General features: G+C 51.1%; 1 protein-coding gene across 2 annotated transcripts in view; it reads right to left on the bottom strand.

The window, feature by feature from the left end:
• Positions 1–26,368, bottom strand: part of FSCN1 (fascin actin-bundling protein 1) — a 36,913-nt gene extending 10,545 nt beyond the window's left edge. The window contains exon 1 of one of the 2 annotated variants that reach the window (XM_053366015.1): positions 25,292–26,368. In XM_053366015.1, the coding sequence (XP_053221990.1) occupies positions 25,292–26,117 (826 nt within the window). In that variant the 5' untranslated portion in view covers positions 26,118–26,368. The remainder of the gene's footprint in view (positions 1–25,291) is intronic. The other variant, XM_053366016.1, reaches the window with a different exon arrangement.
• Between the last annotated feature and the right edge of the window lie 319 nt (positions 26,369–26,687).

Genomic DNA, 26,687 nt, shown 5'->3' with positions numbered 1-26,687 from the left:
TGGTGGTGTTTTTGTTCTAATTTTTATTATGTACAAGGTGTGACCGGAAAGTTCGGTGAATGGTCATAGAAATCGGACAGTGAGAAATATTCGAACATACATGCCTTAGGTAAAGGGACCCCTGACCATTAGGTCCAGTCGCGGACTAATCTGGAGTTGTGGCACTCGTCTCGCTTTACAGGCCGAGGGAGCCGGCGTTTCTCCACTTCCGCAGAGTTTTTCTGGGTCATGTGGCCAGCATGACTAAGCCGCTTCTGGCGAACCAGAGCAGTGCATGGAAACGCCGTTTTACCTTCCCACCGGAACGGTACCTATTTATCTACTTGCACTTTGATGTGTTTTCGAACTGCTAGGTTGGCAGGAGCAGGGACTGAGCAACGGGAGCTCACCCTGTCGTGGGGATTCGAACCACCGACCTTCTGATCAGCAATCCCTAGGCTCAGTGGTTTAGACCATAGCGCCACCCAGGTCCCTTACAGGCCTTCAAAGCAGGCCCCCTCTGATACAATGCACCGTTGACAACGTTCGTAGAACTGTTGGAACCTCTTTTCATACTGCTTTCAGTTCCTTCGTCATAGCAGCTTGGATGTGTGAAATGTTGGAAAAATCTGTGCCCTTTCAGTGCTGATTTCAGTTTTGGAAAAGAAATCTGGTGGGGCCAGATTGGGAGACTATGGAGGGTAGGACAACTCAGTAACGTCAGTAATGATTTCACGCGGAATATGAATTTCTTCCGCTATCATTCAGACGGACAAACGCCGATCCCGCATCAATAACTCAGAAACTCTGTCGACATTTGCTGCTGTTCTGCTCGTTGACGTTCTGCCAGATTGAGAGTCATCTTCGATGGTTTGCTGCCCTTCACAGAAACGCTTAAACCACTGACACACGGCCTTTCAAGTTACAGCTTCATTTCCCTACACAGCTGTGAGCATTTTGTGGGTTTCCGATGCCGATTGTATGTCCGAACATTTCTCACTGTCTGACTTCTGGTCACACCTTGTACTTTGTCTTTTTCAAATTGTAACTTTACATTGCGAATCGCCCCAAAATCTAGGGGTACAGGGTGGTATACAAATTTAATAACGATATAAAACACAATTAAGAAGAAACACTCGCTCCCGAGTTTCTCCCGAGTTTCTCCCTTACACAACAGCATCCCAATTGTTCATGCAGCTTCACTCCCTTCCTTCCTTCCTTCCTTCCTTCCTTCCTTCCTTCCTTCCTTCCTTCCTTCCTTCTTCCTTCCTTCCTTCCCCTGGCAAACCAATTTTGCACATCTGACATTTCGCAGCACCTCCAGCCTGTGTTTGCACCATCCACCTTTCCATGAGGACGGGAGACGCATTTCCTGTCGCTGCCTTTGGAGCACCAGAAAACCAGCAGGAAGACAGACAGAAAACCTTGACACGCCCAACAAGAACTCCCCAAATTGGAAGATTGGCAAGTAAAGATGGTCAAATATGTGGAGCTGGCGAAGCTGACAGGGAAGATTCGGAATCGCTGTGATGATTTGTTCCAAAAGGACTGGGGCAAATTTATACTCTATATGAAAGAAAATTGCAAACAGTTGAATACGTTTGTAGGTTTAAGCTGAAATGTTTGGTAATGGGAAATTAAGGAGCTGATTTACTTATAAGTAGGTGATTGTTAAAAGATTGACAAGGTAAAAAGGTGAATTTAGGAATGTGGAGAAATTGGTAATGAGATATGGAAGTCTGCTAAAGGGAAGGAAGGCGGTCGATGCTTTATTTAAGCAATGTCATAAGTCATTAATTATTATTTTTTGATATTGAAATGTAATGAAATATGGAAAACTTAATAAATATTATATATTTTTTTTAAAGAAAACCTTGACACGTCAGCTCCCTGCCGCCCTATGTGCTTTGGACACTTTAAGAAGTTCATACTGAGAAGCATTGGATTCTGAGTCTCTTATACATTTAGGAACATCTGCAAATTATTTCTTATTTCACTTGTCACAGAAGGGCAGAGGCACCACGTCCCAAGTCCCAAATATCTGACTGTTCCAGCTTCCAATATAGGTGCTGCTCAATGCCTTTCAGACATACCATGAGAACTAGCAGCTTGGTTTTAACAAAAGCAGAAACCTTAACTGGGGGGGGGGGGCAACACTAGCTCACGCTTCATACAGAAAGGCCCCTGGTTCAGTTCCTGGCACCTGTGGGCAAAAATGGCCAGGGAGCAGGTGATGGAAAGCCCAGGCAGAGGGCCTTCTCGGTGGTGGCGCCCACCCTGTGGAACGCCCTCCCATCAGATGTCAAGGAAATAAATATCTGACTTTTAGAAGACATCTGAAGGCAGCCCTGTTTAGGGAAGCTTTTAATATTTGATGGATTATTGTATTTTAATATTTTGCTGGAAGCTGCCCAGAGTGGCTGGGGAAACCCAGCCAGATGGGCGGGGTATAAATAATAAAATTAATAATAATAATGATAATAACTGGCATAAAGCTACTTGTGAGATGGGAAAATTAAAGTCGCATTGGCACAGCCCGAGCCACATTCTGTGCTGCTGCAGCAGATGAGGCTCCTGACTGCAATGGAGGGCTGGCTATTCTATTTGCCATGTCCGTTTCTTTCTCGCCTTTCCCAACTAGCCATTCTTCCTCAATGGAGTCTGAAAAGCGAGAGGATTTCAGACTCGGGGGTCTCTCCAGCTGCCAGCCAGAGCGGCTTCAATGCTTCTGCCCCCCAGACAAAGGGAGATTCATGCCCAAGCAGCTGTTTCAGCCGTGATCTGCCAAAGCTTCCTAACAACTTCCAAAAGGCTGTGCTCCCTTCTAACACGCCACAGGAGCACATCTGCAAAACACGTACCTCTTAAGTGATTCACTAGTTAGTACAAATGTGTGGAGTTTTCTTGGGGTTGTGGGTGGTTCCTCCGAGGAAATGTAAATATTTTTTAAAAAAATGTACACAGGGAAGTGTCAGATCTTTGCCCTATATAGCAGTGTGGTGTAGTGGTTAGAGTGTTGGATTGGGACCTGCGAGAGACCAGGGTTCGAATCCCTGCTCAGTCACGAAGCTCACCGGGTGTAACCTTGGGGGCTGGGTTGCTGCCTCTCAGCCTAACCTACCTCACAGGGTTGTTGTGGAAATAAAATGAGGAGGGGGAGAAGCAGGTACGCCACCTTGAGCTCCTTAGAAGGAAAGGTGGGATAGAATAATGCAACAAATAAAAATAATAATTGATAAATAGTATTGTCTAGAGACTGGCAGCGGCTCTCTCCACCGTTTCAGGGGGCAGGGGACACCCCTCCCCCTTGCCTGCAGTTTCTGGGGACTCAGCCTGCAGCCCTCTTCCCCTACAGACCTCCTCCAAAGCCAGAAGAACATTGTTTTTATTTCCCTGTGATGCCTCTCCAAGTTGGAGCGCATCTGCCGATAACGGCACAGTCAGACTTTTAATTACCCGTCTTGCCAAGGTCAGGCGGAGCCTCCAGAGAAGTCGGGTGACTTCCCGTCTGGTATCCACGCAAGAGCGGCAATTAAAAAAAGGGAGAGATAAGACACTTAACTTGTCTTTACCAGTTCCTGAAAGGGCTAGATGAAGCTGTGGGAAGGGAGACTTGCAGAGAAGGGGCAGGCTGGGGCATCGAACGGCCACAGGATCCTCTGGTCTCCCCCCGCAGCACAGGATGTTCGTCTGCCGTATTCACAGCGACACATGAATTCCAAACCAGAAACCATATTGAGCCGGATCCTGGAGGGAAGGGCTGAGGATCCAGCTGCTCTGCCCCAAATACCTGTTAAGAGCATCCCTGCCAGATGTGCAAATGGCACACATTGCAGGGTGTGGACTAGATGGCCCTAGGGGTTCCCTTCCAACACTACAATTCTGTAACAAAAACTGTAGTGATGTATCTTGGAGATGCAACAATGGGGCAGGAACCTTTCTACATATGTGGTGGGAGTGCAAAGAGATAGTGGGATTCTGGGAAAATATCTATAATAAACTAAAAAAGATGTTTAGATTTTAGATCGGTCTGGCATGGAGAAGCAGGCATAAGAATAATAATTTATTATTTATACCCCACCCATCTGGCTGCGTTTCCCCAGCCACTCTGGGCGGCTTCCAACAAAATATTGAAATACAGTAATGCATCAAACATTAAAAGCTTCCCTAAAGAGGCCTGCCTTCAGATGTCGTCTAAAAGTCTGGTAGTAGTTGTTCTCTTTGACATCTGACAAGAGGGTGTTCCACAGGGCGAGTGCCACCACCGAGAAGGCCCTCGGAGCTGGACCTCAGTGTCCGGACAGAACGGTGGGGGTGGAAACGCTCCTTCAGGTATACTGGACTGAGGCCGTTTAGGGCTTTCAAGGTCAGCACCAACAGGCATCTCAAAGATCTTCCTGACATGCAATGCCACAAACATGCAGAGGGTTTGCAGCAGACCCGGAAAGAGCTCATGGATACTTTGGTTGTGATTTCTGCATTGGAGGAGCTGGACTGGACTGGCCACCGTTCTAAGATTCCCCCAGTATGGGCTAGAAAACAAACCCCGCAGGGGCTAGATGCAGAACTGTGCAGAAATGGAACAAGTTTCTCAGGAACATGACTCGCAAGACCAACAAGCCCTCCGGGCTCAGAGCTCTCTGCTTTGCTCCTAGGTCCGAATCGGCGCCCCAGATTTCCTCCTGAGTACAACTCTCTGGGGCAAGTCGTGGCAAGTCTCTGGCAGCCAGGAATGGCTCCGTGGGGCCATATAATCATATCCTGGAGGGAGCACGAGGACGCAATCGTGCATTTGCATGCCATGAGAGAACAGAACAATTACCAGCCCAGCTGAGGAATCCCTGCTGGTTACTCCTTAAAGCAAGGAGGACTTTTGAGAGAAAACAAGCTCAGCTGCCTCTCCAGAGTCAAACCAGCTCAAAGTTCCCAAAAGTTGATTAAGCAGGAACTTTAACCTCATGCTTTTTTATATACAGCGAGAAGATACCACCCCTTGTCTGGCTACTCTGAAAGAAACCAGCTCTGGACCCCTTGGACTGGAGCAACAGTCTTGCAGGTGCAAATGGGGAAATATTATTATTGTGGCACAGATTATTTAGATCCGTCCTAATCTGGGTTCAGGCCTGGCTGTGCGACCGAGTTGCTATTGGCCACCCCTAACAGACAACCTCTGCAGAGAGCAGGGCGGCGGGAGTACAACCGGGCGCCTGCTTCTCTGTAGCTTTCAATACCATTGACGATGGTGTCCTCCTGGACCAGTTCTCCTGGACTCTACGCTTCTGGTCCTACCTATGCAGCATTCGAAATCTGCCAGGTGCATTTTGCACCTGGCTATCAGCCACTTGTGACCAAGTGAGGATGCCCAGGTGCCAGGATGATGCCTGACATCTCCACCATCTATATCTTGCCTGTTTCCACACACTAACAGCACATCCTGCAGAACTCTGTCTGTGAAATTTTATCTGCCCAATCAGAACGAATTTCAGGAACCAAAAAGCTGTATGGGAAAATACGACTGGCCCCAAAATGGCAACTAGGCATTCTGTTTTGGCAACTGTAACCTTGGTTTAAGAAGCCATTTGATGCCTAGCTTATATATCTAAGTTTGTAACACTGTGCCCATAGTACCAAGTCTAGAACAACATTGGCAGAGGGCTTTCTGGCCTTCCCTGGAGACAGGGGCGCCCACTCCCATCACAAGCACAAATCCTGCAGTCAAGTTTCCGGGATTTGGGGAAAATGCAGAGATCACCACACCTGGAGTGCACTGGGTGAGCCTCACCTGGGAAAGCACATCTTCACAAGAAGTCCTTCCTCGTAAACCTATTGACTTATTTGAGAGTGTCAACAACCTACACCAGGCTTCCTCAACCTCGGCCCTCCAGATGTTTTTGGCCTACAACTCCCATGATCCCTAGCTAGCAGGGATGATGGGAATTGTAGTCTCAAAACATCTGGAGGGTCGAGGTTGAGGAAGCCTGACCTACACAAAGAGGTGATCCAGCTGGCATTGAAAACTTGCACTTTCAAAAATCTTTTGTTTCACCAAAGACTCCCAAGACAGACTACTTTGCTGGTAACTATGTAGAAGCAACTGCAATTCTGAGAAAATTCCGAGCGATTCTCCTGGGTCTGCCATTCCCCAAGTCCTCAAGAGAAGCCGGCTGCTTCCCCCTTTTCCCAAGGCCTCGCATTCCAGCTAAGTTCAACCTCATCAAGAGTGTCGGCGGCCCCCGCAGAGCTGGCCTCTCCACCAATGCCAGCATGAGCCAGCTGTGCGATCAGGTGGATAATATGATAATTCACGAGGCTCATTCCCAGATTTGCAGCTCAGCTGAAATTAACTGGACAACAGCTTGTGGCCTGCTTGCCACCTGCTGCACCCCAGGAGCTGGGAGAACAGCAGTGGCGGGAAATGGGGTTCTAGTCCAAGTTGGGCACGTCGTGATTTTCAAAACACACACACACACACACACACACACACACACAGTGCTTTCCCCATCCCACACTTTTAAGAGGCAAAGCTTTTTAAGACACACAGCCACCCTTCATAGGTCAAGGATGTGGAACATGTGCCCTCTAGATATCCACAACATCGTAAGAGCCTGCAGGATCAGGCCCATGGCCCATCTAGTCCAGCATCTTAATCTCTTAAGTGGCTGAACAATGGCAAAGTAGCAAGTAGGATTCGGACACAACAGTACTCTCCCTACCTGTGCTTTCTAGCAAACCAAACTACAACGCCCATCACCCTTGACCACACAAGCTAGGGATGATGGGCTCTCGAGTCCAACAGCCTCTGGAGGCCTCTGTTCCCGCCTTCCTCGTCCAAGCCACAGTCCTGCCGTCTTGCTCAAGCAAGGTCCCCAGAGCAAGCAAGTAGTCTGTGCCTGCTTGCCTCTTGGAGTAGCCAAATGGAGGAGTTTGGGGTCATCCAGCTGACAGGCAGCCCCCCAAAATTAAGCAAACTCATTGGCACATGAGATGGAAGACGGGTGCTGGCTCAGACAGCTTCCAATGCGGGGCTAAGTCCTGGAAGAGAAAGATGGGTGCCAATGTCACTCTAGGCTAAAAGGAACCTCCACTGTTCAGAGCTAGCATGCTCCTGAATGCCACCCCCTTCAGGGAACATAAGAACCTGGCTACAGGATCAGGCCAATGACCCATCTAGCCAGGTGCCTATTATGGGAAACCCAGAAGGCAGGATTCTAGCAAGAGTTCTTGCTGCCTTGCCTTGGGCCATGGCAGGGGTGGGTACAGGATGCTGCGTTAGTGGTCTGATCCTGCTCAGGGCTGTTCTTGTAGCCTTCCATCTGCTCAACATAGAATCGAGGTCTTGGGCAACCTGACAGACGCCAGACAAGTGTAAGGCAGGAAGAAACAGCTATACAAATACAAGATGGGGGACACCTGGCTTATTAGTGAAAAGGATCCGGGGGTCTGGGTGGACCACAAACTGAACTTGAGTCCACAGTGTGATGCAGCAGCAAAAAAAGCTGATGCTATTCTAGGCTGCATCAACAGAAGTCTAGTGTCCAGACCAAGGGAAGTCAGGGCACCACTCGAATCTGCCCTGGTCAAACCACACCTGGGATACTGTGTCCACTCCTGGGCACCACAATTTAAGAAGGATGTCGATGAGCTGGAAGGTGTGCAGAGGAGGACGAACAAGATGATTACAGGTCTGGAAACCATGCCTGATGAGGAATGGTTGAAGGAGCTGGATATGTTTTGTGTGTGTGTGTAGCCTGGAGAAGAGAAGACTGAGAGATGATACGAGAGCCATCTTCAAAGATCTTAAGGGCTGTCAGGTGGAATAAACTTGTTTTCTCTTGCTCTGGAGGGTAGGATTCGAACCAATAGCTTCCAATGACATGATAGGAGATTTCGGCTCAATATCACGAAGAACTTTCTGACAATAGAGCAGACTCCCTTTGGGAGGCTGTGGGCTCCCCTTCCTTGGAGGTTTGTAAGCAGAGGTTAGATGGCCATCTGTCATGGATGCTTGAGCTGAGATTCTTGGAGGTCCCTTCTAACTCGGCAATTCTGATTCTAAGACTTACCTCCCACATTTTGCAAAGGGACTGAGGTGTATTCCTGGATATGCTCCCCTGTAGCTTCAGGGGAAAGGGGCTGGGCGGTTGCAGAGTCACGCTCAGCTGCGCTGGGTGGAAACCGGCTGGTGCGGAAAGAGGGAGAAGCGTGCAACACCCTCTGCGTCATGGGGACCCGAGGAGCAGAGGAAGGCTGGATGGGAAGGGGGGGAGGAGGAAAGGAGCCGCTTTGGGGAGAGCCCTGCTCCACACAGGAAGCGCTGGGGAGGGAAGGGCGGGGGCAGAGGAAGGTGAACATCTGGCAAACGGACTCAGACAGGAACGGCAGCCAAGGCTTTCCGCCTGAGGGGCTCACACAGGAGAAGGTGCCTTGCTGGAGCAACCCCCAACAGCCAGCCAGGAAGGAGAGCCAAACTTCCAGTTAACACTTTCCTCTCAACCAGAAACTGCAAGCAGCGCCCGCAAACCCAGAGATCTGGAATCGTGGCGCAAGTTTTAATCTGTTTCTAGTCTCTTGCTGCTTCTTTTTTTAAAAATGTTTTAAATAGTTGCTCTGAACTATATTTACTGATAATTTTATTGTTTCATTCTCTTTGCGAATCACTCTGAGATTGCTGGGGTTGTTGTTGGTTGTTTACAATCGAGTGGTGTACAGTGGTACCTCGGGTTACATATGCTTCAGGTTACAGACTCCGCTAACCCAGAAATATTACCTTGGGTTAAGAACTTTGCTTCAGGATGAGAACAGAAATCGTGCTCTGGCAGCGCAGCAGCAGCAGGAGGCCCCATTAGTGGTGCTTCAGGTTAAGAACAGTTTCAGGTTAAGAACGGACCTCCGGAACGAATTAAGTACGTAACCAGAGGTACCACTGTATATGTTTTACGAAATAAATATATGGAAAGCACGATGTCACTTAAAGGATGTGAGCGATTTCCCTTGAAGCTTGAATCTGTTTGGTCTGGATTATTTTATTTGATGTGTTGTGTCAGTAGGGTGCCTAGGTGACCACAACCTGGGTTGAAGGTGCCATTTGGTGATTCTCTTATATATCTGAGTTTCTGACACTGCTCAGGAGGAGCTTCAAAGTTTTCAGAGGTACCTGTGCTATTTCTTTCTTTAAAAATCCCAGGGAGAAGAAGAACTCCCCAAACAGCCCATTGAGAACAGAGCGTCCTCGATGGCCACAAAAATCTCCTCCAGACTGTTCTCGGGGATAATTCTGAAGGGAAGCTCTCCATCCTGCAACCCTGTTGCAGAACTCACTTCGTCTTGCCTTGTTGCTGAAAGCTAGGAGGTGGTTCTGGGCCCCAGAGAGAGCCACTTTAGAGGGCCCCCACCCCACACGCCCTCCTGCCGAGTCAGCCCTTGCTTCGCACAGCCATTGACACCAGCACCGTTCCCAGAGCCACCAGCCTTGAATGGCAGCCAGCTGCTGCCACAAGCTCATCCCAGCATGCTGAACAGCCTCCCCACTTCCTGTGGGGAGGAGCGGCCCACCCCAGAGCCGCTCCCCCCCCCGGAACCTGTTTCTGTTTTCTCCCCAAAGTCCAGCCTTCTTCCATCCTAAGTGGCGTCCCGTTAAAGGGGAGGGGGCTCGGCCGTAATGAGGGACAGATGCTCCAAGGACCTTCGCCATCTGCCAGGCTCCGCTACTAATTAGGAGAGATGATGGGCAAGTATCTCATCCCCTTTTCTGCTCCAGACAAAGGCCACCCACCAACAGTGTCCTTTGGAACTGCGCTGGGGAACCGAGGGTGAAGAAATTGCATGCATGCTCGGGCGATGTTTGGGTGTGCGCATCGGAGACACAATTGCATGTGTGTCCTGGCGCCCGTGTGTGTGTGTGTGTCTTGTGTTCTTCCTGGCCAGTACCTCCAAATGGTCCACCGCTGCCCCCACAATCCTGGATCATATTAGAGCTTTGATCTGTTGAAAAGGCATGGTATCCACACACACACACACACACACACACACACACACACACACTCTTCCGGAGTTCTTTTTGCAATGCTTGATATTTCTGAAAGGCGATGAAGAGCCTCAGGGTAATCCAACGCAGCTGAAAGCAGGATCCCACCGCAAATCCATGTCATTCCTGTTATGGTGCGCCACCAACAATTGAATAAATGGTCCATACATCACATGACATGGAATTAATTTGCAGGGTGGGGGTGGCAAGGGGGTGCTAGCAACCATCCAACTGCACATGAATGGAAAATCTGTAAGGAAACCAGAGGGTCCTTAATCATTCCCAAGTTCATGTTCCAATATGCATCCCGCTCCCCAGGCAGGCACACACACAGAGATGCAGTCTAAAGAAAGCCCACCAATATGGCAACAGACCAGCCTTTCTGGATGAAGATCAGGAGCCCATCATCTCATTCCCAGCAGCAGCCAATCGGAGGCTTAAGGCTCTCCCAAACCCCTTTGTCCCAACTGTGTGAAAGACAAAGAGAACGCCGTTGTTTTAGTACAAAAATGCAAAAAAAGAGAGATAGAGGCCAGTGCACTGCTGAACTGCAGGCCTTGCTTTACGGCTATTGAAAACTTCCAACTTCAAAATGTGATTGCATCCTGAAAACTACATATCTGGAATAGCAAGATGCAGGGATCGCAAGACTGCCCCTCTGCACACGTTTCTTCTGCGAACTTTCCATCACCTGCCAGGACATCTGATCTACCTCAAGAGGATGCAAAGATCCATCCTTTTTTCACCAGCTGAGACCTCACCTGCACGGAATTCTCTCTCACCTGGGGAACTTTCCTGCCACAAAGAATCCCAAGGCATGCTTATCTCCCAGCTCCCAGTCCCAGGAACCACAACCACTACAATAAGGGGCACGTTGTGCAATCCAAATGGTTATGATACGTCTACACTAGCCAGAGAGCTGGAATGAGGTGGCCGTATATAATTCGGTTTTGGTATGGCCACACCCACTCTGGCCTTTTGGCAAAAAGAGGTCCTGTCGTCACCCCTGATCACAGAGTTCATCTCACATTGAGAAGAGGGACCAGCAGGCACAGAATGGAAGAACATTCACCTCTTATGCATGCAGAATGAAATCCTGATTTTCCAGTATTCAGAGTGTAACCATTTGAATATTAGTCATTCCATCACCAATGAATTGGGCACTGCTTCCTAGAGGCACAAAAGGCTTTTCATGGATTAAAGCAGGGGGTCTCAAAGTGGGCAGGATCACACCCCAGGGGGATGACATAGGGGGTGCTAAGAGGCAACGTGCGAGATGATGCATTGATCGCTTATTTAAAATTGACCAAACTGAAACCTAGAGCAAAACACCTCTAGCCTCATATTTAAATTTTTTTACTGCTCTTCTCGCTTTCAAGGCCATTTCCTTTGGGATCTCGCTTGTTCATATTTACAACACTGAGTTGTCACAAGATAGCGATTTTTAAAACTTTTTTCCTGTTTTGATACAGCAGTATACAAATATTTTTAAAACAAATAATGGCAATAGCTGGCGTCATGGATTAAGTTCCTTCAATTTCATTAAACTAAATACAGTACTTTCAATTGGATTTTGAACAAGTGTGCAATTAACTGTCACTGCCTTGAATTTTATTGTGCTATCACCTTCCTGCAAACCATGAGATTGAATAATGATTTTTTTACAGAGTTGGGGGCACTGGGGATAAATTCATGGATCCAAGGCGGGGCAATGCTCCCCCCCAAGTTCAGGAACAGCTGGATTAGAGTGAACCACAACGCACAACCCTACTAGCAACAAGAGAGGTGAGCAGGGATGTTTTGGGCAAGAGAGTTTTCAGGTTTGCCTTCAATCAAAGTGCAGAACAAAATTATTCCCCCCCCCCTCTTGTGGGAGGGGAAACCCAGTCAGAAGAACAAATGGGTCCCAGCTGCAAGCTCAGAGCACAAGCCGCCACTGTTGATTCACTGCTGGGTAAGATGAGCTGGAGGCAAACAAACTCTCTGGTTTCTGAGAGAGAGAGGGAGCAGAGATTGCCGTTGCAAGGAATTGCTAACTGCTATTTACTGGCCATGGTGGAGCTGTGGGTTATTGCTTTTCTCTTGCTTCTGCCTACCTTTGGGAGGAAAGGGGAGGGGGGAGGACAAAGGAATCAATCCTCAAATCACAACAGGAAAAGGGGGGAAGAGAGGGGGTGTGTGAAGGCAGCAGTCAGGATAGGCGATCCTCCTTCTTCCCATCATGGGGCTTTCAAACTGAGGTGTAGCATTGCCAGGCAAATGGCTTAAAGGAAGTGATGGTAAAGAAGGCAACTCCTTTTTAAGGTGGGATGCTTGCTCCAGAGAGCAAAGGTTCACCCAAGTTTAGAAGTGGGGTGGGATGGGGGAGAGGAAAGGCCACACTTTATGGGCCTCAGGTATTTACAACATTGCAACAGGGAGAGGGACAAGGGCTTCTCTTATCTGCCCTGGCAGCTCAGGACAAACAGCCAGACCTCCTTTTGCCTCCTCCTCTTGCGTAGAGCAGGGGTCAGCAAACTTTTTCAGCAGGGGGCCAGTCCACTGTCCCTCAGACCTTGTGGGGGGCTGGACTATGCTTGGGGGGGTGGGGAATGAACGAATTCCTATGCCCCACAAATAACCTAGAGATGCATTTTAAAGAAAAGCACACATTCTACTCATGTGAAAACACACTGATTCCCGGACTGTCCACGGGCCGGAGTGAGAAGGCGATTGGGCCGGATCTGGCCCCTGGGCCTTAGCTTGCCTACCTGTGGCATAGAGGGTTTATTTTAATAAAGGAGGTGGAAGATATGATGGAATGGGGAGGGTGTCAGGGAAATTCAACCAACTGCAGCCATCACAGTCCAAGTCAGATTCTCACACACACATACACAGCCTGGTTCACAAGGGACAGAAAAGTCTCTCATTCATGCCTATTGGGGTCCGTGAGACAGCAGCCAAATATTTGACATTCCCACCCCAAATCTTCTTCCCATCAGGGATGCTTCGGTTGTGGCTCCTGAATTGCAGGGGGTTGGACTAGATGACTCTTGATATCCCCTCCAACTCTACAGTCCTATGGTCCCATTATTCTCCCATCAGCCTCACACACTGCTCAGCTGGAGAACAACCCCCTCCCATGTGATGAGAGGCCCGTTGCCATCATAGGCTGGCACTGATAGCTTGCTAGCCATTAAGTTAATTAACTCCCAGCAAGCTGCTTAGGGAGAAGCCAAACAGCACAAGCCCCTACCCAACACCAGTGGTCCAGGAGGAGGTGGAGGGGGCAACCCCCCCCGGCCATTCTAAGCCATTGCCCACGTTGGCAGGGGCTGATGGGAGTTGTAGTCCAAAAGACCTGCAGGGGCGTCGCAGCTTCTGTATTGCTGTACTGCATGATCTACTGGAATCATTCCCTGTTTGCTCCCAAAAGCAAACAAACACACACACACACACACACACACACACCCCCCGCAGCCTTCTGAAGCAGCTAATCACCCAACGAAGCTGAACGTTGGAAGATTCAGGGCAGATAAAAATAACGGACTTCTTCACAAAGGGCAGAGTGAAACTGCAGAACTCCTTCCAACAGGAGTAATAATAATAATAATAATAATAATAATAATAATAATAATAATAATAATTTATTATTTATACCTCGCCCATCTGGCTGGGTTTCCCCAGCCACTCTGGGTGGCTCCCAACAGAATTAAAAGCACAACAGAACATCAAACGTTAAAAACTTCCCTAAACAGGGCTGCCTTCAGATGTCTTCTAAAAGTCAGATAGTTGTTTATTTCCTTGACATCTGATGGGAGGGCATTCCACAGGGTGGGTGCCACCACCGAGAAGGCCCTCTGTCTGGTTCCCTGCAATCTCACTTCTGGCAGGGAGGGAACTGCCAGAAGGCCCTCGGAGCTGGACCTCAGTGTCCGGGCAGAACAATGGGGATGGAGACACTCCTTCAGGTAAACTGGGCCAAGGCCGTTTAAGGCTTTGAAGGTCAGCACCAACACTTTGAATTGTGCTTGGAAACATACTGGGAGCCAATGCAGATCTCTCAGGACCGGTGTTATGTGGTCCCGGCGGCCGCTCCTAGTCACCAGTCAAGCTGCCGCATTCTGGAGGCAGCGATGGTGACCAACTTGGATGTCTTTAAAAGGAGATGGGACAAATTCAAGGAGGAGAAGCTACCAGCCACGATGGTTGTGCTCTGAAGCCCAGCTGAGTCCTCCTTGAGGGTTTCCCATTGGGGCACCTGGTGGCATAGCTGTCAACTTTTCCCTTTTAAGCGAAATTCCCTTATTCCAAATAGGATTCCTCGCAAGAAAAGAGAAAAGTTGACAGCTATGCCTGGTGGACCACTGTGAGAACAGGGCACTGAACTAGGTGGGCCTGTGGCCTGATCCAGCAATGGGCTCTTCCGATGTTCACATGCCGAAGTGCAACTCAATTCTCACCCCTTTGGAACACATCTCCCAAACTGGGTATGTCCTCTGTGCCAGAGCGGTGAGAGCCAACAAGGTGCCCCTCAACATCTCCCATCAGCCCTAGCCAGATGAGCTAATGGCCAGAGAAGGAGGAGCTGGGAGCCCAACACATTGGCTGCCACAGACAGGGAGGAGGAAAACTCCAGAGCTCCAACAAGGCTTAGATCAAGTACCTTCTTCAGACCCAAAACCCACTTTTAACCCAAACGTGTATTTTTGGAGACACGTTTCTTCTTCTTTTGCCACATCCTTGCACGGCAGTGCTCCTGTTGTGACCCATCTTGGCTCAGGCCACACTCCCAAAGTCTTGAACCCCCAGCTGAAGACCAGTGGCTCAGATTATGCCTTGGAACCACATGAGATAGATGGAGAAACAGGGACGGCTTCCTTCATCACAGGCCAAACATGATGTCTGAGGTCTGTGCTATCTCTTCTAGATAGCTGGTATGCTGCTTTATCTGCCTTGGGAAAGATGACGTGCCCAGGCCTGTTTTTAAGAGATGATTTTGAAACCCCTAGATTCAAGCCAAATTTCCCTAAAATTCACAATACAATTTTGTATTCAACATTGCTTCATCTGTGCATCTCTCTCTCTCTCTCTCTCTCTCTCTCTCTCTCTCTCTCCACACACACACACACACACACACACACACACACACAGTGAGAGGGAGGGAGAGCAGTAGTGTAGTGTAGTGGTTAGTGCTAGACTGGGACCCAGGAGACCAAGGGTCCCAATCTCCTACTCTGCCATGAAGGTCACTGGAGGACCTTGGAAGCCAGAGGAGTTCGAAGCCAGTGTAGTTTGAGGAGTTTAGTGATCTGACATGGTCATCTCCTTCCTGCCTCTGTTTACCGCCCCTCTCTATCTCTTGTTAAAGTTCTTTGATGGCTGAGAGCAGCCTTTAATGTATAATCTGGTGGAAGGAAGAAGCAGATAGTGATGGGTACCTTCTGACCTTCTTTGATGTTAGACATTGTTTGGAGGAACGTGCTGTATTGGAAGAGGGGGCTAGCTAATTAATAATCTGCACTAGCTAGTCGGGCAAGGCATGTAGGCTAACAAGTTAGTATCTATAAATCGGATGGTTTTGGGGCATAGTTCTGAGAAACAAGTGCATGGACTGATCGAAGGGCCGTGCAAACGAAGGCTACCTAGGGGTTACTTGGCCACTTCTTGAGGGCTTCCCAGTGGCTGATCGAAGTGCATGCTTGGTAATGTATATAATGATTGCTGTTTAGAAAACAAAATCTTTAACCTTCTCACTCCCTTGTGTTTGTATTGCTTCTGAATCTCATGAAAAGAACCGCCTTGCATTTGGCAAGACAGCCAGCCAGACACGCTTAGCCTAGCCTACTTCACAGGGTTGTTTGTGAGGACAAATGGGGAGGACGAGAACTATGTACACCACCTCGAGCTCCTTGGGAGAAAAAGGGGGAGATAAATGCAATAAACAGAGAGAGACCAATGCTTTCACAAGGGACACGGGTGGCGCTGTGGTCTAAACCACAGAGCCTAGGACTTGCCGATCAGAAGGTTGGTGGTTCAAATCCCTGCAACGGGGTGAGCTCCCGTTGCTCAGTCCCAGCTCCTGCCAACCTAGCAGTTCGAAAGCACGTCAAAGTGCAAGTAGATAAATCAGTACCACTCTGGCGGGAAGGTAAACGGCGTTTCCGTGTGCTGCTCTGGTTCGCCAGAAGCGGCTTAGTCATGCTGGCCATGTGACCCGGAAGCTGTACGCCATCTCCCTCAGCCAATAAAGCAAGATGAGCGCCGCAACCCCAGAGTCGGCCACGACTGGACCTAATGGTCGGGGGTCCCTTTACCTTTACTGCTTTCACACCTTGCATCCAAAGCTAACCATTGCCAGTACCTGCCTAACTGGGAGATGGCTACCTTATTAAGAGGACTGGTAACCCAGACTTGGTACAACTTAAAAGGCCTCCCTCCCTGGGAGAGAACCAATGGCCCATGTAGTCCATCATCCAATTCTCACAGTGACTGCAAAAGTCCTCTCCCCTCCTTTGGTTTCCAGACACTTGAATGCAAAAGCATGGCTGTCTCCACCTGGGGGTGTACAGCACAGTCATTATGGTTAGCAGCTGTTGACAGCCCTCCTCCTCCTCCAACAGAATGGGGGGGTGGAAGAATGCTGCCCCCCTTTTGCATCTGCAAAGAGGTTTGTCAAGCAGCTCACAAGAAGGCACAGAGCTGAGAACAGCCACATTTCTCCACCCAGTCAAACCCACCAACCTCTCCCTCTCTCCCCATCCTCCATCACATCTGGTTTTCCAAAGTGACAAAGGACTGAAACAGGAGCCTCATCTCCCGCCCCAGCGAGCCCCCTCTGCAACTAAGCTCCGAAATCGCCTCTCTTCCCACCATCACAATCCAGCCCTTGTTCTCCCAACCTCCCTCCTCCCCCTCCCGTCAGACAAATATTTAACATCTGCCAGAATCTGAGAACCCAACAGCTCATGTCAAGAGGGTGGAGGGCAAATGGGTGGCGTCGAGGCAGCTGCCTGCCATGGCCTCTGGTTGGCAAAAGCCCTGCAAGAAAAAACGTAACCGGAGGGAAACTGCATCAGCAATTTTTTTATTAAAAAAATAAAACCACACCCCAATTCTGCCAATCGCTTTGCTAGCCCAGAAAGCTTGTAAGCCAGGCCACTGCTTAAAAAATGACTTTCACCTGTGTGCTTGTCCACAAAGGCCATCCATATTGCGCAATGCAGCTAAATCTGCGCCACTGAAGCATCACAGCAAACAAAGATGGCTGCCAAGGGCCCCTTTTTCTAAAGGCCTGTGGCCCTCCAGATGCTCCTCACAGTGGAACCCCAGGCGTGGAACAGAATCAAAGCTACTCTTGCAGAAAGTAGCTGGCAATGCTTGGAAATTTTATGAAACCTTTAAAAAAATATTTCGGTCCGCCATTTTGTTTCAAAAAGGCACCTGAAGGTATCCAAAGGTTCAATAAAACCTGCTCTCCAATCCTGGGAACTGCCACACAAAATCGGGTGGCAATATCTTCAAAGGCATCCTGTGCAGTTTGGAAGGGTTTGGTCTGCCATCTTGTTTCAAAATGGCGGCCCACTGGCTCTTCCAGCCAATGGCATCCAAATACAGACAAAAAACTGGCTCCTCCATCTTGGGAACCTTTGTGCTAAATTTGGTGGTGGCATCTCAAGAAGAGCCCAGATGCATAGAGCACAGAGAGGCAAACCATTCTCCAAAATATATAGATGACAAGAAACACCTCAAACCACATTGACTGTTTAAATCACAGCTGCTAAAATCCCCCAATAATACCTAGAGTGAGTTACACACCCAAAGCAAACAGCTCAGTCTTGGCACTGAAATTCTAAGTGCCAACACCGCACATGCTTCCAAGGAGAGGGCGTTCTGCAGGCAGGATACCACCACCAGGAGGGTCCTTTGCCCTCCCCTGACTGCTTATTGGCTACCAGTCCCATCACTATATAGAGCCCTGAACAGCTTAGGATCCGGCCACCCATCATAGCGCCTCTTGCTGCCCTATCCTGCCTGTGACTTAGAAAAGGGCCATTGCACAAAGGCAGAGCAACTGCTTGGCCTGCAGAATGTTCTGCGTTCAGTCTCCAGGTAAAACCCCTGTCTGGAACCCTGGACTCAGGGCTGGCAAGGCTGATCTCATAGAATCAAAAAACTGCAGAGTCGGAAGGGGTACCCAGGGTCATCTAGTCCAACCCCAGCGCAAGGCAGCTTTCTCTGAGATTTGAGTATGCCAGGAGGGCCCTTTGGGCTGTACCAAACAAAGCCTAGGCTACCAGGACCCTTAATAAGGTAAGTCTTCCTGGTGGATAGAGTGGTGTTGAATATAAAACTGGACTGTGAATTTGAGAGGAAGTGATTTAGCTCAGTAGCAAAGCAACCGCCTTGCATGCAGAACGTCGCAGGTTCAATCCTGCTGGAATCTCCAGGGAGGGAGCGACTCCCTGCCTGAAATTCTGGAGAGCTGCTGCCAGTCTGTGCAGACACAACTAAGCTAGGTGGATGCAATGGGCCGACTCAGTCTTAAGGCAGCTTCCTGTGGTCCTAGGTGCTTTCAATATTTCTGTGGTTGTTTTTGTGTGGCTTTACATTTTGCGACTCACACGGTGATCCCTGCGTGACAAAGGACACACCGTGTGCATTTTACAATCCTTGGCTCACCCACTGACTGGTCTCATCTCCTGGCACAGGCAGGGCAGGACACAGAGAGACCTGCCTACAGATATTAGGCTCCTGCTTTTAAGGCTTTCTGGCCCTATGCCAACACCTGGCATTTGGCCTGACACTGAACAGGCAGCAAACAGGCAACCAATGGACCTTCTTTAGACTCTCTGTGTTAAACACACAATTCTATCCAGCTTTGAAACAGTTAATGATCAGGCAACTGTAATTTGCACTAATTGCAGCTTCTGGGTAATTTTCAAGGGCAGCTCCATTGGCAGTTACCAGAGCCTGAGTCACCAGGCTATCCTTGCCAAAAGGACTCCACTCCCATCAGCCCCAGTCCACGTGGCCAGTGGTCAAGAGGGGCCAGGATCACTGGTGAATCTTCCATGCCCTGGCAAGTGAGGAGATAAGGAGGTTTTCAAGTTTGTTTGTGGTGGTTTAGCATGGAGGAAGCCGGAAAAATAAATCTGGCAAAGGCTGGATACTGCTTGCTTTTTCTTTGATAGGGTTCCTACTTCACCATAACACTTTAAAAGCTAACACTTGTTTGCATATCTAATTGAAAGCTAACAGTTGCATTTCATCTGCTAAAACTCACTGTGTCTTACAGCTTGAAGCTATGCAGTCAGAAGCAAAGACCAGGAAGCTGTTCACAGGATAGCAGTCGTGGTGAGCCTAATAAGTTGAGAACTATGCTTTGGCCTGCTGCTCTTTGCTGTGTGCCTGCATGGGAGAGCCAGCGTAGTGCGGCAGTTAAGAGCCTCGGGCTAGGACCTGGGAGACCAGAGTGCAAATCCCCATCAACTGGCCACGAAGCTCACTTAGGAGCCAGTCTCTGTCCCTCCCAGCCCAAACTAACTCACAGGGTTGTCGTGAGGGCTTAAATGAGATGGGGAAGAACCATGTGCGCCAACTTGCAGGAAAAGGTGGAATATTGATGCAATCAAATAAATATACAGGCACTTCAAGCCTTACTGCCACCCCAACAGGGGAAAAGGACGTAATGAAGGGAGCCCAAGTCACCTATCTAACTTTCGCTTGAGAAGATCCTGGCATTTTCCAAAAAGGGAGGAGCAACTGGAAGAGGGCGTACAGCAAAGGGACAGGGTGCCAGAGTTCACCCCATTATGGGATGGCGGACACCCCTCCTTTGGGATTCTCAGGAGAAGCTCAGAAGCCCCACAGAACTCAGCGCCTTGCACCTTGTCAAGCATTTAGAGCAGCGGTTCTCAACCTGCGAGTCCCCAAATGCTGTTGGACTACAACTCCCATCATCCCTGAGCTCTGGCCTTGCTAGCTAGGGGTGATGGGAGTTGTAGTTCAACAACATCTGGGGACCCACAGGTTGAGAAAGGCTGATTTAGAGCATGTCTTGTGCACTGGTGGCCCTTACAGGAACCCTGCAAAGTAGGCCAGTGTTACCTCCGGATTGCAGGGTAGGGTTTGAGATTGAAGAAGTGGTTTGCCGGCAGTCGTCTCCTGAACCCGAGGCCGGTGCTTGATCTGAGAGATCCCTGCTGCAGCCTGATCTGGAAAGGGGCTCTGACCACACATCTCTCTTCACGGCCACTCTACAAACTGGGATAATCCTATAGCTCGCTAGCACTGACGCATCAAGGCAAACATCTGTCATGCACAGCATCATGCATTCTTCTCTTCTCCCCTTATTCTGAGTAGTTTAAACTTTATAGAGTCCTATACAAAGCACTCCCCCTTTTATCCTCCCAGGAGCCCTGTGAGGTAGGCTGAAAGACAGGGGTGCTTTGTGGCTAAGCGAGGATTCGAACCTGCAAGAATTGATGCTTTTGAATTCTGGTGCTGGAGGAGACTCTTGAGAGTCCCATGGACTGCAAGAAGATCAAACCTCTCCATTCTGAAGGAAATCAGCCCTGAGTGCTCACTGGAAGGACAGATTGTGAAGCTGAGGCTCCAAGACTTTGGCCACCTCATGAGAAGAGAAGACTCCCTGGAAAAGACCCTGATGTTGGGAAAGATGGAGGGCACAAGGAGAAGGGGACGACAGAGGATGAGATGGTTGGATGGTGTTCTTGAAGCTACCAGCATGAGTTTGACCAAACTGCGGGAGGCAGTGAGTGACAGGAGTGCCTGGCTTGCTCTGGTCCAGGGGGTCACAAAGAGGCGGACACGACTAAACGACTAAACAACAACTCCCCAGTCCTAGCCTTAACCTCCGAACCCGCCCCCCGGCCCAGCCAAGATTATCTGTAATTTTTAAGAACTCTCCAGCAAAATGCTTTCTTTTTCGTTAAAATGGTACGCCGGGCTGTTCCTAAGCAGCAGGCAGCCACCATCAATCTTGCATGTGCCTGCACACATACTTCCTGCAGCCAGCCAGGCTGTGCCCCCATAAATCCTCAGGGGCTCCATTCTCCGCCCCCCCCCTTGTGCAAGGACTCTGAGGCGGTCACCCGGCTGCAGGCATGCAAGCCCAGAGACAAGGGGGGGGCAGAGGACAGGCTTGGCATGCAGCTGACTCAGCCGAAGGGCCGGCCAGCAGGCGCAAAGCTCCCTTTGTGCTACTTCAATGTAGGTCAGCTAAGAAGTCGGCCACTCAGCTCAGATTTTCAGCTAAAACCCATTCACAGAACTGTGTCAGTTTCAGGCTCCGGCAAAGCCCAGCTAGGCTGGGGAATTGCAGAGAGGCGAAAGGATTCACAGCACAAGACTCTGAAGCACATTCAATGTGTGTGGCTTTGCCCCCCAAGGAATCCTGGGAACTGTAGTTCCAGCTGCACGGAGCTACCCTTTCCAACTACAACTCCCAGCATTCTTTGGAGCAAAGACGTGCTCTTAAAGCGGGCATTGACTATGGCTTGCATATATACTGTGTTCTGCACTACACTCTGCCTGCCCCTCTGCACCCCCCCAAAATCAGCTATGGATCCATGCCACAATTCTTCAGGTGGTTATGGGGTGGGGGCAGGGGGAGAAATGATGCTGCTGTTTGGGTTACAGAATTCAGCTTCCTTTGCCCTTTTAAAAATGAAGTTCCTAGGCCTCATGATTCATACACGTTGCAGAATTCAGATTGCCCGAGCGCAGAATTTTAAGGGTTTGCTTCACTTTTCAGCCCAGTTCAGCAGTGGCCAAAGTAAAAACCAAACAAAACAGAACTGCTAAGACCCTCTCCTGGCTCCTTCCACTACAAAGACAGGCTGTTTAATGAGATTCTGTAATTTTTTTAAGGGGGTGGGGAGGAGTGAATTGCTTCCAGAACATAATCACTGGCTTTCTAAAAAAGAAAGAAAAGGGAGGCGGGCTGCAAGCTCTGATGGAAGGTTTTCTTGGTGGAATTAGCCGCCTTTGATCTCCTGTTGAGTCAGCTTTTTAAAGGGAAAATGAGCCAGAGATTTCTAGGTTTAGGAAAACCCAGACAGCAGCGATGCAATTAGTCAAAAGGAAAAAGAAAAAGATCTGTTTTGCCCCAAGGCAGACCATCAATAGCCACAACTGCCTACCCCAAATTGAGAACTAAGCAGGAGGCAGAGTTTGCTCTCTTCTTCAGAGAGGCCTTGGGGCTTGGGGGGGATTTTTGACCTTATGGTGCCTCTGTACCCACCCCAGAACAGAAATCAGATACAGCATGAATTTGAAGGGAGGGGGCTATCAGAGAAGAGGTCAGTGAAAGACCCCCTCCTCCATTTCTCTCCTTGTGAAAAATAGATACTACAAACCCAGCAGGCAGTGGGGGGCCGGGGGGGGGAAGGACACACACTTTGAGGGATAAATAAAAAAGCTAGGATACAGCTGCACAAATCGGGGTGCTGGAAAGGAGAAGAGAGAGGGAGGGAAAGAACACATTTGGAAAAGGAGATCAGAGGGACTAGTGGCTTGCGTTGCAATCAAACTCAATCCTACACCCCCCCAAAAAAATCACATCTGTCCCATGAGGCTTCCTGGTGAGGTTTTCTCCACTCACAAGTCATGCACAAAAGAGGATGCCCATGCTTTGTGCGCAATGCGCCCGAGAACCAACCTAGCACCACTAACACAAAGTCCCCTCGATTTAGGGATGATTTAGGGAATTTGATCCGGCAGTGCTATGCGGGGGGGGGGGAGCATCCCCCCCCCACTTAGGCAATTGAGCAGCAGGTGGAACAGGACAGCTGAGGAAGAGGCAGAAGGCAGGCCTGGAGTGGGGGGTGGGTAGAGAGAGGGGGGAGGGGTGGTAAAAGCATGGGGGGAGGGGGCAGGAGCAGGGATGCTGCTGGCTGAGGACCACGTGCCTGGGGAGGATGTGGGTGGGGCGGGGGCCTGTGACCAGGTGCGCATGTGCACAGACTTGCTTGCTCACTCCAGCTGCTCACAGCCCAGATGCTGCTCTGCTTCCCTGCATTGCACAAGATTAAGACGGCCAGTTGGGGGGGGGGGACACAGTCGGACGAGGGTCTGGGAGAGACCAGGGTACCAATCCTCCCATTGATGTGTGTGTGTGACCTTGGGAATCTGCCACTGCCTCTCAGCCTCACAGGCTTGTTGTGAGGATTCAACAAAAAGCAGGGAAGAACTATGTGCACCAATCACCTTGAGGTACCTGAAGGAGCATCTCCACCCCCATCGTTCTCTGGCGGTTCCCTCCCTGTGAGAAGCCAAGTTACAGGGAACCAGGCAGAGGGCCTTCTTGGTAGTGGCGCCCTCCCATCAGATGTGAAAGAAATAAGCAGCTATCCTATATTTCAAAGGCATCTGAAGGCAGCCCTGTTTAGGGAAGGTTTTAATATTTAATGCTGTATATTTAACACTTGTTTTTAACACAGAGTGGCTGGGGAAACTCAGCCTGATGGGTGGGGTATAAATAATAAACTATAAAATATTGTTACAAACATAATAAATAACTAATAATATTAACTGGATTATTAGGTTTTTCATGCTGTCGTCGACTTGAAAGGATGCCCCACCTCCCCTTATTGTGCACAGAGATGCTTCCACGCCAACCGGTATACCTGCTTTTTGGGGTTCTGATTCTGCAGATACTACCCCCCCCCACACCTTAAATTGTTGAGACACGGAGAGTGGGGGAGAGAAAGCAAAGACTTCTAGAAAGGGGGGAGGGAAGAGAGGGGGCTGCTGAGGGCCTGAAGAATGAGAGCCCTGTGCTTCCCCTCCCCTCCTAGTTGCTAGCCCAGGGGGGGCCCAGTAGCAGCCAATCTCCATTGGGGAAGGGGGGGTCTTCAAGACCAGTCCATCTGGAGGAGGACCCTAACCAGCAATGGCCTTCTATTTTCCCAGCCTATGTTCTTCCAGGGCTACAGACTGGCCCCGAGGGCCAGTGGCGTAGCATGGGGGGTGCAGGGGGGGCCGGCCGCACCGGGCGCAACATCTGGGGGGGCACGCTCGCACTCGAGTGCTAAAATCCATGGGTTAGGGGGCGCAAATTACTTGCCTTGCCCCGGGTGCTGACAACCCACGCTAGGCCACTGCCGAGGGCTCCGCTCTGGAAGCCACAGGGAGGAGAGAGGGGCGTCCGGCTTGGGGCCTCGTTGGGCTTCCCAGTTGAGACACCTGGCCGGCCAGTGAGAGAGCAGGATGCTGAGCAGGATGAGCCCCCTTTGACCTGATTCAGCAGGACTCTTCAGGTGTTCTCATAGAACCTTCAGGTCCAGAAGCAGTCTATCTAGATTCCCATACTCTGTGGGGTATTTTGGCCACTGTGATGCGGGACCAGGTGGGCCTGATCCACCAGGCTCTTCCTCAGAAGACGGGTTGGTGAAGGAGACAAAGCAATTCTGTATCTGGGGGGGGGGGGGAAGAGTGCCCATCTTGCAAAGCCAGGATCTCCGCCACTCACTGTTCCCTTCCGCTCCCTGTTTCCCATTCACAAAGGGCTTGGTTTGGATCAAAGACATTTCGGAAGGGCAGGAAGGAAGACCCCTCCCACTTCGTGGAGTGCCACGTTTTTGGGGAAAGGATTTCCCGCCCATCCCGTCGCACGGGGGGAAATCCTGCAACAAGATCCCCTTTGCTGCTCCCCCCCCCGCAGGAAAACGCCCCCTCCGCCTGGAGAACAAAGTTCCATTTCCCTTGCCGCTCCCCAAGGGCCCGTGCGCTCACCATTCGAGGGCCTAATCCTGCAATTTTCACGTCTGAATTGCCCCCCTCCAGCAAAAAAATAAAAAGGGGGGGATCTCCTTAGAAACAACTTCTTGCAAAGAGAGGCGCTCCGGCCGCGAGGCATTAATTGTACCGGCATCGGGGGAGCGCAAAGTTATGCACGAGTGGAGTTACGCACGTGTGAATCAGCATAAACAGAGTGGGGAAAGGGAGACAATGACGCCTAAGGGAACACGTTTCCCACTTGCAGCCGCAAGCGAAAGAACGAACTTGGAGCCTGCCCCCTCCCGGCACGTGTGAATCAGCATCTACGCGGGGGAAACAAAGGAGGAGAGCCCAAGCCGCCCATGACAACGTGTTCTCCTCTTCCCTTCCCGCGAGGGAAAGCGCATCCCGGGGCAAGCCACCTACACGTGCGACGTAACGCACGTGTGAATCAGCATATGAGCGGGGAAACAGGAGGAGGGTAGCCAACCCGGCTGGCCAAGGGAACGCGCGCACCCGGAGCCCGCCCGCCGCACGTGTGAACGGCCTCCTCGGCTGCCTCACCTTGTCGGATGGAGACGTTCCTGTCGTTGGCGGCGCGCAGCACGACCTGGGGGCTGCTCTGCTCGAGCACGAAGAGCTCGTCCTTGCCCACCTTGGCGCTCTTGCCGGCCTTGAGGGTGCCGCTGGGGCCCGAGGGCGCCAGGTACTTGCCGTCGGCGTCGCGGAAGGCCACCTTGCCGGCGCGGAACTCCAGCGTGAAGCCGGCGTCGGGCTCGGGCCGCGCCACCAGCTGCCCGTCGCGGCGCAGGAAGCGGTGGTCGGCCGTCTGCAGGCTGTAGCGCTGCTCCTGGAAGACCAGCGTGACCAGCGCGTCCAGGCCCCACGGCACGTCGCGGTCCACGGCGATCTCGTCGCGGGCGGCCGCCAGGTGCGCGTAGCGCTTGCGCGTGACGCTGAAGATGTTCACCTGCGGGTGCAGCGCCAGGTGCACGCTCCACTTCTCGGCCGCCGAGATGCTCTGCGCGAAGCACGACAGGCGGTCCTCGGTGCCGCCGAAGAAGCGACGGTGCGGCTCCGACTGCAGCGACCAGCGCCCGTCGTCGTGCGCCAGGATGACGAAGCGGCAGTCGGCCGAGGCGGGCGCCTCGCTGTCGCAGCTGACGTGCCCGTCCTTGTCGGCCGCCAGGTAGCGGCCCAGGTGGCTGCGCAGGTACACGGCCGTCGAGTCCTCGGCCGCCTGCTCCAGCGTCCAGATCTGCTTCTTCTTCAGGCTGGGCGCCGACGCGTTGAGCTTGAAGCCGAACGCCTCGGCCGTCAGGTACTTGTTGCCGCAGTTGATGAGGCCGAATTGGATCTGGAGCGACTCCGAAGTGCCGTTGGCCGTCATGGCGGGGCGCGCAAAAGCCGGGCGAGAGGGGGAAACGGCGTCGGGCTGGCTGGCGGGGCCCCTTCCTCGGCTTGCCTTTGTCTGGCTGGCTGGCGGACCAGCTGCTGCTGCTGCCCCCCCTTCTCCTTGCCTGGCCTCGCCTTCCCCCTGCCCGATTCACAAAGGCCGATTCACAAAGCCCAGCTGCTGCTGCTGCTGCTGCTGCTGTTGCCACCCTCGCCGCCGCCTCTCTCTAGCGCGCGGGTGATGTCAGGTCCCCTCTTTAATAAGAGACGGAGAGAAAAGGCGACCCCGCCTCCGAGGCGCCTCAGACGAGAGGGGGTGGAGTCCGCGCACGGAGGGGGCCTCATCCGGAGCTGCCGGGCCCTTTTCCACCCACAATGCAAAAGGCTGACCCACCCCCACCCCCCCAGCAAAGAGGAAAGCCGCCGCACACGCGCGCACCCCCCTCTGCTCTCCTTCCGCGCGCGCCCATCCCCAAGCGCATCTGGGCGCCTTTCCTTCGGGGCGCGGGGCGCGCCGAGGGGAGCTGCGTCTGCTTGCAGACCCGATGCTGCGCAAAGGGCGATG

Source organism: Podarcis raffonei, chromosome 14 (assembly GCF_027172205.1).
Source record: "Podarcis raffonei isolate rPodRaf1 chromosome 14, rPodRaf1.pri, whole genome shotgun sequence".
Taxonomy (NCBI): Eukaryota; Metazoa; Chordata; class Lepidosauria; order Squamata; family Lacertidae; genus Podarcis; species Podarcis raffonei.
Note: the sequence above shows the minus strand (reverse complement) of the source record. Positions and strands in the feature narration are given on the sequence as shown.